The sequence below is a fragment of the Cryptomeria japonica genome, chromosome 6 (genome assembly GCF_030272615.1).
Source record: "Cryptomeria japonica chromosome 6, Sugi_1.0, whole genome shotgun sequence".
In the NCBI taxonomy this organism is placed as follows: Eukaryota; Viridiplantae; Streptophyta; class Pinopsida; order Cupressales; family Cupressaceae; genus Cryptomeria; species Cryptomeria japonica.
Genome location: NC_081410.1, coordinates 31074494 through 31088074, shown reverse-complemented (window position 1 = coordinate 31088074; position 13581 = coordinate 31074494). Strand labels below are relative to the sequence as shown.

Genomic DNA, 13581 nt, shown 5'->3' with positions numbered 1-13581 from the left:
ATTCATAATAGTTATCGGTTAGACTTGGCTATCGTATCCAATTCCATATGATGCCATCTTAAAATCCATTTGTATTCAACAATCATATTTAATAGAAAGCACTTCCCCATTGTTTTTTTGAAATACATTTTGTAATTGAAATTTGCAACAAAAAAAAAATTGTTTCCAAAATAAATTCAAGTACTTTTGAAGTACAAAAGTTTTTTTTTTTTTTTTTTTTAAAATGGGTTTCCAAATACTCTTTTGAGTCCAAGTCTACGAATTATGATTTAATCCAACCATGAAGGCACCTTGTCCATTGACAATTCATTTTTGTATTGTACATAAGATGATGAAATAATATCTGAAAACTTACGAGTAACTTGCTTTAAAAAATATGAGATTTAACAGATAGCTTGGGACTACTGCTCTTAATGTTATTAGATCCTCTCCACAAAATCCCTTCAGATCAACTCCATTGATGTATTGGTGTACGGAGAAACCTAGTCAACATGAATCGCTCTATTCCTGAAACATAATGACCTTATGGTTCAAGGCACAAGATGACTATGGATTCTGTTCTATCCCATTCTTTTCCCACTCGATATGTTTTGAGAATTTCATCACAACTTGGCATCGCCAAAAGATACAAGTTCAATATCCCTTGGCACCATTGTATGAGATGCCAAAGAAGAATGAGTCTTCGGAATTTGATTCCTACTTTATCTAATTTATCTATACACATTAACTGTAATTTTGATGTGTCAGTATGTTATTTGAGCAAGTAATCCAGACTTCTAAACAAACAAAATAACATTATCCATATTTTTCTCTAGCTTGCATAAATATCTATATTCATTGCTTACAAATTTTAATGAATGGAAATCCTTTGCTTCAGCAAGCAAGCTCGGACAGCCATCTGCTGAAAAATACATAATGGCTGCAAGCAATGCTTCAAATTTTGATATCTACTTCCACTCCATCATATTAAAACAGTATCAGTTTTCCTGTAAACAATACAAAACCTCAAATCAGGGTCATCTTTATGTCAGAAATAATAAAACAAGAGAAGAGGGCTCCACATCTGACTTAAACATAAACAAAAATTCCTGGGTAAGAATATAACACTAACAACTGCACAGGCAAGAATTTCTTCCTGCCTAAGAGTTTAGTATTTTAGCAGACTATTAGTATACGGTGAATTTTGAAGAAAAATTATCCACGGATAATGACCTACTACCATAACGAAATATTTAGTGTGTCTACCTTCATGCTACACATTGCAAAAGCCAAACGTTTGGAATAAACCCTGTTGGACACACAATAACCGTTCATCAGTACAGGAGATTTCATCAATTACACTGCTTTTATGACCCACTTAAAAATTATAGGCACCATCATTATTCACGAATGGTGTTTACAGAAGTGTGGGATCTTACCTTTAGATCCTTGACCGCATAAGCAACACAGTAATGTTCCTGAAGTTCCAATATAATGATTGATAAGAAAATTATCACTCGCGAAATCATCATAAAATGAATCGATCAATGGTTTTGTCAATCAAATTGAAACAAATTTTAGGATTTATTAGAGAGAAATTGTAACTTCAGAGATTCGGCAATCCAATGCTATAATCAATATCTAATGCTGTTATTAGAACAAAATATGTACATTGGGTTTGCCAATCAGATATATCTACTGGGAACTGAAAGGCCCTATTGTCAAAATAGTCTGGTCACTGCCAACCTAGATAATGGAACAACCCTAGTAATGTTATGGCTATTAAATAAGAAAATATCACAGCTGTGAGCTAGGGCCCGCCATTTGCAAACAGCGCAAAACAATTGAAAAACCAAACTAAAGCACTTTTAACCTCAGAGAGGGCATAACAGCAGCATGTATGCGGCACTGGACATATTGATTAACTTGTGATATGGAAACCTAGATTTCTGTAGATACATGCCTGCATGATATGCCATTCCTCAAATTCATCAAATATTTCCAAGCGCTCAATCCTGATATGCAAGGAAAATAAGTTGGTGTTACACAAATATTCTTTGTTGTGAATTTCTCAAACTTCATAAACATTAGCATGATTGAATAAATTTAGAGTCAGCAGTATTACTATATTTCTCAGAATAAATTGTACCTGTGTCTTTCCTGCATATCAAGGCACTTATTGTATATAGCATCCATGTCCAAAGCTGTAGCTTTCTGAAAATAACCAAAAAATATCATTTGAGTAACAACAAATCTAAATAATAAACTGTATGACACAAATATTCGAACATCAATAAGTAGTCAAGTAAAACAGGGCAACCAAAGTCTCAGGAAAATAGACTCCACTTTTGTGTGACATAAGACTCTTACGCTCGTAGAATTGTAATTTGGGATCCTTGTCATGGGCTGCTTGCCTCATTTGATCAAGCGGCTATCAAAAATATCATAAATCTCTTCAAGACTAGGAGAGTTTGTATTTGCATAGCTGATTACTTTCACTTTAGCTGATACGAAAGCACAAATATATTTGCAAGCAGCATTTAAACAATTAAATGGATGGGTTGCCTTATTTGATCAAGCATGCTATCAAAAATATCAAGTGATATGCAGCTAGACCTAGCCAAGTTTCTTCTCTGAGAAAGCCCTCTGGAAGATGTAGAGCACTAAGGATGCAACCACACTAGGAAGAAATGGAAAATTGAACAGGCTCTTACATTCAACAAACTAAAGGCTAGGATAAATAGAGTCACCATTGCACAAGAGAAAACCTATTAGATGGTACAAATTTCATGCAAAGGGCACCCCAAACCTAAAGTAACAGAATTGATCCACCTATGGTTTCATCCAATTCATTTAAAAAGAACAAGTTTACCTCTACACAAACAAATAAGCTGGTTGCAATTTATAATGCCTTGACACTTCAAGATCAACGAAGTCCACCGCAGGTTGAGATGTTGATCCTAAAGATGTTAGGTAGATTGTCAAGGAGTTGCAATCAGGATTGGTCAGGCTTCCATTGGATGAGCCACAGCTTTAGCCACAAAGTGACCTAGATTCAAAGAGCTCTTTTGATATTGATAGCCAGATGAGGCATAGTTGTCCTTAGGAGTAGCATTATAGTTTTTTATGCTGCTATTTACTGAATAGTTTGAGTTTGAAGTTTGAACTATGAAACAGAAATTTCTATCTTCATTTTTAATTGCTGCTACATTGCTGTCACTGTCAGTGATATAAACTTAGCTATGAATCTGAATTGTGATATATTTATTGCTATTATACTACTGTCACTGTTGTTGCTCTCTTAATTTAAATTTTTATTTATTATTGTTGCTGTTCTAATCATATATACTACTGTCACTGCCGTCATGATATATTTATTGCTGCTATACAGATGTCACTGTAATAATTTTGATGTCATGTATATTGAAACTTGTAGAAATTTGACCATCCCTATATATAGGGCGGAGGACAGCAGTGCAAGGGCCATTTTTTGGGAATGGCTATCCCAAAAAATGGCCCCTGGACTGCCATCCCCCCACCCTATTTTATATATACTGTCATTCCCCACCATTCCCAAAACTTAGCCCCTGGACTACCATCCCCAAACACCATGAAACATAGGCAGAAAAAGGTTCAGCAATTATAATTAAAGTGTTGAAGAAACAAAGATAGCAGAACAAAGCTTCAAGAGAGCACATGTGTGAGATCGTTTATTGACATCTCATCCTCATAATGTAAATATGGATTGCAGACATGCAGTGCCTTATATTGATTATTTAATTTCTTTCAGGTCAACATATTAGCAGAGCAGGGAGTGGAGGGGAGCACTTAAAGAGACAATCACTTAAGACCTAGCTGTAATATTCTGTCCATTGCAAAATTAGCCATTATAGATAGCTCCTTGCTTTCTGCTACTCCTTTCTAAGTGAATTCACTCAGCACCTCCAATCCTTGACAACAGCAAAGAAGGGAATAACTATCGCCCTTGGAATATCCCATCAGTTCTGCTACGCGTCTGACCTCCTCACTTCTGGTATCAGTTCACCCTTAAATCTTCTCTTACCTGTAGTTGTGCATAGCCCTAAGTGGATTTCAATTAATGGAAAAGCAATAGAAAATAAGAAACAAGCGAATGGTCATCCTGCCTGCAATCACTCTCTAGGGATTTCATCCTAGAAAGACTCATGTGCTCTACGTAACAAAACAAGAATCAGCATGCCCTTTTCCCCCAACAACCAATACATATACAAATTCGCCCAACTGTCACAAGGTCGGCCCAGGATATAACTGCCAGAAAGAGAAAAGCTCGGCCCAAAGGATAATTATAGAAATTAATAATATTGCCACAAGTCAGCCCTAGGGGCAATTTTGTTAAAATTAACAATAATAAACATTCATTTATAATTTCAATTTATTATTTATTCAATATTTATTTATTTAATTAAAAATAGTAGCAAAAAAAGCTAGGGACATCACATGCTGCTCATCTGAAATTTGAGGTCTCCCTGAAAGCACTAGTAGCTCATGTCTTCCCTTCCTGACAACTTGTAGGGCAAGAGAGCCATCATCTTGTCTTTTAAGAACAGATTTTTAAAGGACAGATTTTTGCCAAGCTCCAAATTTTTGAATTTAATGCCACTACAAATGTTGAAGTGCTAAATAAGCTTTTCTAATTCCTCTTTGCCACGTGGCAAATTTGCATAGCAACATCCACACAACTTTTCCACCATTTTGGTTATAAAGGGATGGCATTAAGGGCAATCGCTTTAGAGAGTTCCATAAAGAGGTTGGCTACCATTAGCAGAAGAGGCAAATCAAAGCCCGTATTTATTGTCTGCTCATGGAAACCACTTTGAAAGCTGAAGAAAGTGAATATTAAAGTTTATACTTTAAACAATGTTCAATTATAAGTGTTATCGCATACCTCTGTTTTTCTTTCAACTAAAAACACTTCCTTGTCAATCAAGATCTTAGTGAAGAGGAAAGTATGTGAAAACTACCAAAATTCTTCCTTGAGAAACCTGAAAAGGAGCATCAAGCATAAAATGAATTGAGGAGAGAAGATCACTAAAGGTTTAAGATTCTATGTCAATAAAATCACTAGCTTGTGGGTTAAATAATCTCTACTGTCCACCATTAGTCTTCAAGGAACTTCTCTGTAGATTTTTGACATTCCGTTAATCCTAAGGATAATTACTATATTTGAAAAAGAACTCTTCTTGGCATTCTCTTCTGAAATCAAATGTTTAATAACCTCAGTTACTCATTTAAAAGTATTAAAGGTGAGATTAATCTCTTACTGTCTATAGCTACCACTGGCTTTTAAATGGTCTATCATTTTGGAATTTGGACAACTATTTAGTTTTATCCATACCCATTATAGCATCATCTTTCTCTGCTTTTGTTACCAAAAGGTCTAGGCTTTTAATAAGCATTCTTGGGCTCTAAGCTCAGCCTTGGAGATGTTTCTTTTAGACATTTAGCATTAAAGGCTACCCCGCAAGTACGCCAAGGAAAGAAGTTCCATGATATCATTACACAAGTCTAATGAATTATCCTCACCGGTCATTTTGCCGTACACTATTGGTGACTTAAAGAAGACAAAAAGTGGCAACCTTTATTAGAAATAAGGACAGCTGCATGGGGGTTCATGGACAACTTCAAACGACAATTTGAAAGTACTGAGTAGCTTAGCTTAGAGACCTTAAGCAAATAAAATCTCACAAGTGAGTTGCATAAAATTTAAGTATTGTAATTTATGTCTTGCCTTGTATTAGACCTCAAATTCCAAATTTGCCGAAAAAAATTGGATTGAAATATGAGCTGGCATTACATTTCTTTCTTTATAGATCATATCATTTTCGAGTGACCTATGCATTTAATGCGGTTCATATCTTGGGAACAAATTGTTAGGGATTTATTTGTGCATGACATAGAATAATATGTATTTCTGATGTAATAAATATTAAATTAACATTCTATTTTTAATTATTAATAGGTGTTTGTTGTGTGGTGGTTGGGGTAGTTAGGAAAAAGAAAGGCTTTATAACAGCATTGTAATGTGTTGAAGATGAATGATTGACTGATTGGTGTGTTGGAGCCTCTAGCTCTTCTTCGTGTTGTAATTTTAATATAGTATCATTGCAAGTTTTTTGGAAATCTCTGTCACCCTTCATTCTCCAAAACAATTCATACAACAGTGATGCAACAAAAACCATGTGAGACAGCCATTGTTTTTCCCATCCACTATTCATGTATTTCACCAACAATTTTGCAGAGCAAACCACATGTGAATTTGCTGACATTCATCATCGATCTATGTTTTGTTTCTATTATCTTTTCATATTGCCCGCTCCTTTAATTGTTTTCACTTCATTTTGTTCATTTTCATAACCCAAAAATCATAAAAATAATATATACATTTAGATTTGGATTTAGTAAAAGTTTACTGCTGATCCTATTGTAGGCTGTTTCTATTGCAAGTCTTTGGTGTATTTTCCATTGTTGCCATTATGTTTTTTGCATGAACAAATAAATCATACTCTATGGGATCAACGAAGCACTGCAGCAAGGCTTGTACATTGTAGAAACAAGGTCATACACAATTAGAAGGAAATCATGATAGTTAAATGGGACCGTTGGTTGCAACTCTAGCATAACATAACTCATGGAGGAGAATCATGGCAATCTAATGGGACAACCCGTTGACGAACCAGTACAAGCCAATGAAGAACGAGAGGATCAATTGACTCAAGACTTGATAAATCTCTTGGACATCTTATTATGGGAGTACGTTCGAAGGGAAGCTCTCCCTAAGGAGTTTCCTCAACATGCCATGTTATATAACCTCACCATCAACAATGAAGTTAATAGTCTCTTGCACAGACTACCAAGGTTGATTGTACACCACTTCATCATCCTTCGAGACCTTCAGGAAGAGAGGGAATGAAAGCAGTGAAGGCAACAAATATTGCAATGGTACAAGGAAAGGAACCCATGGGAAGAGGAAGAACGTGACACCGGTTGGAGACATACCTCGAAGAATTAATGCACGTGCCCTTCTCAATTCTAGACTGATGGATGGAGTCTTAGCCTATTTTGCAAACTTGTAGGTTAACCAAAGACTAAATTAGGGTTTTTGTCTTTGGAAGGTTTTCAAAGGGGTGTTTGCAGGAGTTTTACAATTTGCTCTCTGGATTCTTTCTAGGTTTTTCATGAGCTTCAGGATGGTATAACATGTTGAAATAGTAGCTAGCTCAGATACCTATCTATTGTATTTTAATGTTGTCAATGACAATTAAAATACACATGTATTATCTATTATGTAAATCGAACTTAGGGCTCGGCCCAAATACATGTAACTTGTAATTATGTCTTGCTTGGGCAAGACCTATATATAATGTAACTTGTGGATAGGACAGGCCCTATAAATGTAACTTGTAATTTGGTCTGACCCTAATTGGGTGATGTAACTGGTGGTCCTATATTGAATGTAACTTGTAGATAGGGTAGCCCCAATATGTATTTTGAGCGATTATGTAATTGGGCTGGGCCCAAACTCATGTAGCCTGTGATAAAGGCAATCAAGCAATAACGTCTTAATAGGTCAAGACCTATTTGGATGATATACATAATATTATTATTAAATTAACAAGGCAGGCCGACTTGAGACTTGACACCACGAGTCAAGTATATAAGCAAGTCATTTGCATGGCATAATGAATCAATAACATACAAGGCGAATCATTCTTAAGGCTGTCAACACATGTAATCTGCTCTCCAACATTTGGCGATCTATCTCTCTCTCTTGTGCGAACTTGCTCCTCATCCATTGTGTGAAGGTTGGCTGTTAGGTGATGCTATCAAGATCTTGCGAAGCTAATGAAGACTTGCCTTGAGTGAATTTGATGTTGATGATAAGGGCTGCAATCTCCATTATCATATAAAGAGGAATTCAGATCTGCTATCTTGCCGGTTAAACAGCAATCTGAGATAAGCACACTTGCCTTGTAATTGCCTACATTTAAGATAATACATATTGTACTTTGTGGCTGGGTTTTTCACCTCCAAGAGGGAGGTTTTCCCAGGGCATTGGTGTGTCTTGTTTTGTGTTTTATTGCTGTTACTGTTCTGTTATAACCTGATTATTTAAGATTAACATCTAATTGCTTAAAATTAACATGGTATCAGAGCCAAATTTGTACTAACCAGTGATCAGATTTAATCATGTAATTTCAGTCTCTTGTTTCTTCCTTCTTTGGTGACAGGTTCAAATAGAAATCAGATCTGAAGCAACACTGAAACCAAATGAAAGAATTAGGTTATCGCATGTTGGTCAATGAATTAGGTCGTCAAACTATGAACATCTTCCTTAGGCTGGAAACAAGTTTCATTGATCAGCGAACCTAATGCAAATGAGGGCGCATTTGCAACAATTAGGATATGATTCACCTTCGACCAATGGATAAGCCTGCATGGTAGTATTTGCAATTCGTGTGGAAGTCTTCGTCAGGTTGATAGTGAATCTGGCACATTCAGGTGTATTCTCTCAATAATTTAAAATAAAAGATTCGTTCATTTAACATTTAATGTTTTCATTGTCATCAAAGTCGTCTTATTGAGAGATTCTTATATTTACTACTTGTTAAAGAATCTCCTTTTAGTCCTTGTCAAACCAAATATTATAAGAGGGTTCTTGGTTAATTAAGGTTGTTGTTAAGGGTTTATTATTTCATTTGGCCTGCATATTTATGTAGTGTTTAAGATCTGAATTGAGTCTGAAATTGTTGAATTAAGCGAATAAATATTTTCTGAGCTAATGTTCTGAATCTGCATGCTTAATCTGAAAATTTTGAATCTACAAGTTAACTGAATACTGTTGGAAGTCTAGTTACTGTTTAGGTTGCAAGGTCATTCTCGCAGGTTTATTGTTGAATACTATTGCAACATTTCATTCTCACATGATAAATTATGTTCAAGATATAGGATTGGAAAAGACGGTAGTATATTGTCCTTCCTGCACCATTTTGGGACAACTCAGTTACCAACCATATATTAATGTTAAGATCTCTCTCATTGACTTTCCATGCATAGTTGGTGGTACAGTTGATAGCTTCAGTGAATGTCATGAGCTATGGCACCGTGGTAGCTTGATTCTAGCCCTGTGATTTGAAAGCATACATTATAGGTTGTCATGTATCAACCTTAGTTGGTTTGTCATTTTAATTATATATACTGCAGCTTACTAATTGCTATTGATTCATGGAAGTATAGTTCTCTATCAGGCTCTCACTATCATTGCTTGGTTAGTATCTTCATTGGTAAGTATACTTCACTCTCCTTGTAAACATTCTATGTCACCATCATGTGGTACTTCATTATTAGAAGGTATTAGTACTTCCTCATCTATGATCTGATTGAGTTTTGACCATCAATTGAATGATTCTATATTAGTTACATAAAACTGACTTTTCAGTTGAAAAATTTGTTATCATGAAGTGTGAAGTATTATGGAAATTAATGATATACACTATATCCTCAATTACTGACTTAGAATTGTTCTAGTTAATAACTATCGTACTTTTGTGAGCTAATTGTAGACTCTATTAGGTCATACTAATGGTTGAACGCATGTACTTTCAAATTGGTGGAAACCCTGGTGAGGCAGAAAATGAACATGACTTAATCCTTATGAGTTTCTTTGTACATCCTTCATGAAAATTAGATTTTTGTTATAACCTGTATGGTGATGTACAAGTTTCAGGTTGTATGTTATACGCTGACTCTTTTTTAATTTGTGTCACATAAGTATTGTCTCAGCATTCTATGTATCATTGGTTATATTGTTATAGGGATGCATCTAACTTATCATGAATGTTGTAATTCTCACCCAAGGTCATTTTTTATATAACCTCATATAGTAGATGATGTATGGCGAGGGCCAAGACCAAACTGACATCAGAAATCCATAAGCTTGGATTGATGTGGCTTCAGAGGGAGCTTTGAAATAAGGCATAAGGATCTTCACACTCAATTAGAAGAAGTTAGAAAATATGTCATGATCATAATTGCGCCATGGGTCCAATTCATAAAAGGTGAAGTTGGCATTTCTCATCCTTGTTTATGAATACTTATGATATCATGATGCTTGGCTATCAGTCTAATATTGAGGATTATGAGGGAGACCTATGATCTTCAATAAAACACTTGGTATGGAAGAATTGACAATTACTTGATAAGCCTAGGGTTTTGTAAAGATTCTAACCTGTTTCTTAAAGTATTTGAAATGATAATTCTGATTTCTTATGTGGATGATCTAACTCTGACTGATAGTCTCATAATTTGATATAAGAAAGAATTAGCTCAGAACTGAGATGGAATATCTAAATCTAAAATGCATTACTTCTAGGTTAGAAGTGTGGCAAGGATCTAATGAAATTATTCTAAGTCAAGTTTTCTATTGATATGTTGAAAGAGTTAGAATTATGGATTGTAAACCTATATGTAAACTAACTTGAAGAAGTTGAGTATGTCTGCAGCCAACTATGATTTTGTAGATTCATCTTAATAGAGGCGGGTTGATTGGTGAGTGCTTGAGCTAATCAAAGCTAAGCATTTTGTTGCAGCCAAGCATATCTTGATATATTTGCAAGACAATAAATTATGGGCTGAAGTTGCCATCACATTAGAAGACTACTTAGGTTCAGATTGGTCAAAAAATGTTACGGACAAGGAAAACACTTCAAGCATTCACCCGCTACGATCTCTTGCACTTACAAGAACAGTCCTCAGTTGCATTGAGTATTGCTGAAACTAAATACATTGTTGCAAGTGCTGCATCAAGAGAAGCAGTGTGGTTTCTCAAAATTCTTGTTATGTTGTTTTGATTTATTATCAGGGTCGTATAGAGATGCCTGACAATTCAGTGTTTTATGGCAGGACAATCCTGTGTTGTAGATGTTCTCACCAAGTCTCTTGAAGCTTGAGTACCTCAAAAGATAGACTTGGAGCTGTGGAGAACATTGCCTTGGTTGGTTGAGAGGGAGTCTCAACCTCAGTGATACATTGTGTTGTATCAACCACCTTTTGCAAGCAATGCAAGGTGGTATTGTACTCTTCTCAGGGAGATGATCAAATGTAACCATCCTCTATGGGCAATGTAATATGGTAGAAAAGTTCCTCTCCACCCTCTGCGGGCAATGTAAGGTGGATCCATTCTTTGCTTGTGTGCAAGATGGAGATTATGTTTATTCCATTCTTTGATTGTGTGCAAGATGGAGGATTATGTTTATTAGATTTCATTCTATGCTTGTGTGCAAGATGGAGGACTATGTTTTCACTCTATGCTTGGGTGCAAGATGGAAGATTATGACAATGTATCCTTCTCTGGGAGAAGGCTGAGGTGTAAGACCTCTTGCACCCTCTGCGGGCAATGCAAGGTGGATCCATCCTCTGCGAGCAATGCAAGATGGACATCATGAAATGAGTTCATGATATTTATGTGTTTTATTGCAGGTATACTCTATGGAGCTTATACATCCATCCTCTGCGGGCAATGCAAGATGGACATCATGAAATGAGTTCATGATATTTATGTGCTTTATTGCAGGTATACTCTATGGAGCTTATACATTCATCCTTGCGGGCAATGCAAGATGAAGGTCATGAATGGATCATGACAAGTGGCAGCTATCCTCCCTAGCTAATAGGGAGTGTTGAAATAGTAGCTAGCTTGGATACCTATCTATTGTATTTTAATGTTGTCAATGACAATTAAAATACACATGTATTATCTATTATGTAAATCGAACTTAGGGCTCGGCCCAAATACATGTAACTTGTAATTATGTCTTGCTTGGGCAAGACCTATATATAATGTAACTTGTGGATAGGACAGGCCCTATAAATGTAACTTGTAATTTGGTCTGACCCTAATTGGGTGATGTAAATTGTGGTCCTATATTGAATGTAACTTGTAGATAGGGTAGGCCCAATATGTATTTTGAGCGATTATGTAATTGGGTTGGGCCCAAACTCATGTAGCGTGTGATAAAGGCAATCAAGCAATAATGTCTTAATAGGTCAAGACCTATTTGGACGATATACATAATATTATTATTAAATTAACAAGGCAGGCCAACTTGAGACTTGACACCACAAGTCAAGTATATAAGCAAGTCATTTGCATGGCATAATGAATCAATAACATACAAGGTGAATCATTCTTAAGGCCGTCAACACATGTAATCTGCTCTCCAACATTTGGCGATCTCTCTCTCTCTCTCTTGTGCGAACTTGCTCCTCATCCATTGTGTGAAGGTTGGTTGTTAGGTGATGCTATCAAGATCTTGCGAAGCTAATGAAGACTTCCCTTGAGCGAATTTGATGTTGATGATAAGGGCTGCAATCTCCATTATCATATAAAGAGGAATTCAGATCTGCTATCTTGCTGGTTGAACAGCAATCTGAGATAAGCACACTTGCCTTGTAATTGCCTACATTTAAGATAACACATATTGTACATTTAAGATAATACATATTGTACTTTGTGGTTGGGTTTTCCCAGGGTATTGGTGTGTCTTGTTTTGTGTTTTATTGCTGTTATTGTTCTGTTATAACCTGATTATTTAAGATTAACATCAGATTGCTTAAAATTAACATAACATGCCTTCCAATCAGAGAAGATTTCTAAATTTACTATTAAATTGCGACAGGTTGACAATTGTTTGCTTTATAGGGTTTTTCTAAGATTTTTGAGAGCTCCAGCATGGTTTGACATGCAAATTCTTCGGAGATGATTTCCGGACTTACTATTTTTAGTGAGTCATGACGGCTGCTCAGAATATGCTCAAATGGAGATTGGAGTCACTTACTATTTTTAGTAGTGCTATTTTTAATAAGTGCTATTTTTTAGTAAATGCTATTTTTAGTAAGTGCAGCTGTGCAGCAAAGTAACACTTGGGTTCTATTCTCAACAATCCTATTCAGCAGTGATCTCTACAAGATTCTTGGAATCTATTTTTGGTAAATAAATAACTTTGGTTATTTATTTAATATTATTTTCATATGACTTTACTTGGGCAATAATTTTTTTTTGTAAAGTCAAAAAAAGGTGTTTTTGGGTGTCCAAGCTAGACTTAGAGAATAAGGAAATATTTTTTTAAATGGAAATTTATATTTGGCATCCAACTTTGGGAAAAAATAAAAAGAAACAAAAGATATAAGTTATATTTTATTTCCTAATGAGGCGTACACTTTGGAGGGAAAAGTGAATTCGAATTTCTGGGGCTCGAGTCTATAAATAAGACCCTTCTCTCCTTAATTTTGTTATGCTAGAATTTGATAACGAAGTGCTGCTGAATTGCTTTCAGAGACTTGGCTTCGAGGTTGCGTGCCTTCCTAGCTCATCTTCAGTTTCGAGTTTGAAAGATAACTCCTAGCTCACAAAGTGATCTCATTCAGAGATTACCAATGGATTTCAAGGAGTTTGGTGTGATAAATTGGTGAAGAAACCCTACAGCTGATCTACATTTCTGCTCATTCTGGTTGGAGCTTTCATTCGAATTTTTGTGGGTACGGATTCAAAAGTTGCGTGTGCTCTTG

At 35.7% G+C, this 13581-nt stretch overlaps 1 protein-coding gene across 3 annotated transcripts in view; it reads right to left on the bottom strand.

Moving 5' to 3' along the window:
• Positions 1–262: 262 nt before the first annotated feature.
• Positions 263–13581, bottom strand: part of LOC131069994 (leucine carboxyl methyltransferase 1 homolog) — an 82520-nt gene continuing 69201 nt past the window's right edge. For 2 of the 3 annotated variants that reach the window (XM_058005542.2, XM_058005543.2), the window contains 5 exons: positions 2129–2193; positions 1943–1994; positions 1419–1457; positions 1246–1288; positions 263–986 (listed from right to left, as the gene is read on the bottom strand). In XM_058005542.2, the coding sequence (XP_057861525.1) occupies positions 1253–1288; positions 1419–1457; positions 1943–1994; positions 2129–2193 (192 nt within the window). In that variant the 3' untranslated portion in view covers positions 263–986; positions 1246–1252. Of the gene's footprint in view, positions 987–1245; positions 1289–1418; positions 1458–1852; positions 1995–2128; positions 2194–13581 lie in introns of all 3 variants that reach the window. The other variant, XR_009112258.2, reaches the window with a different exon arrangement.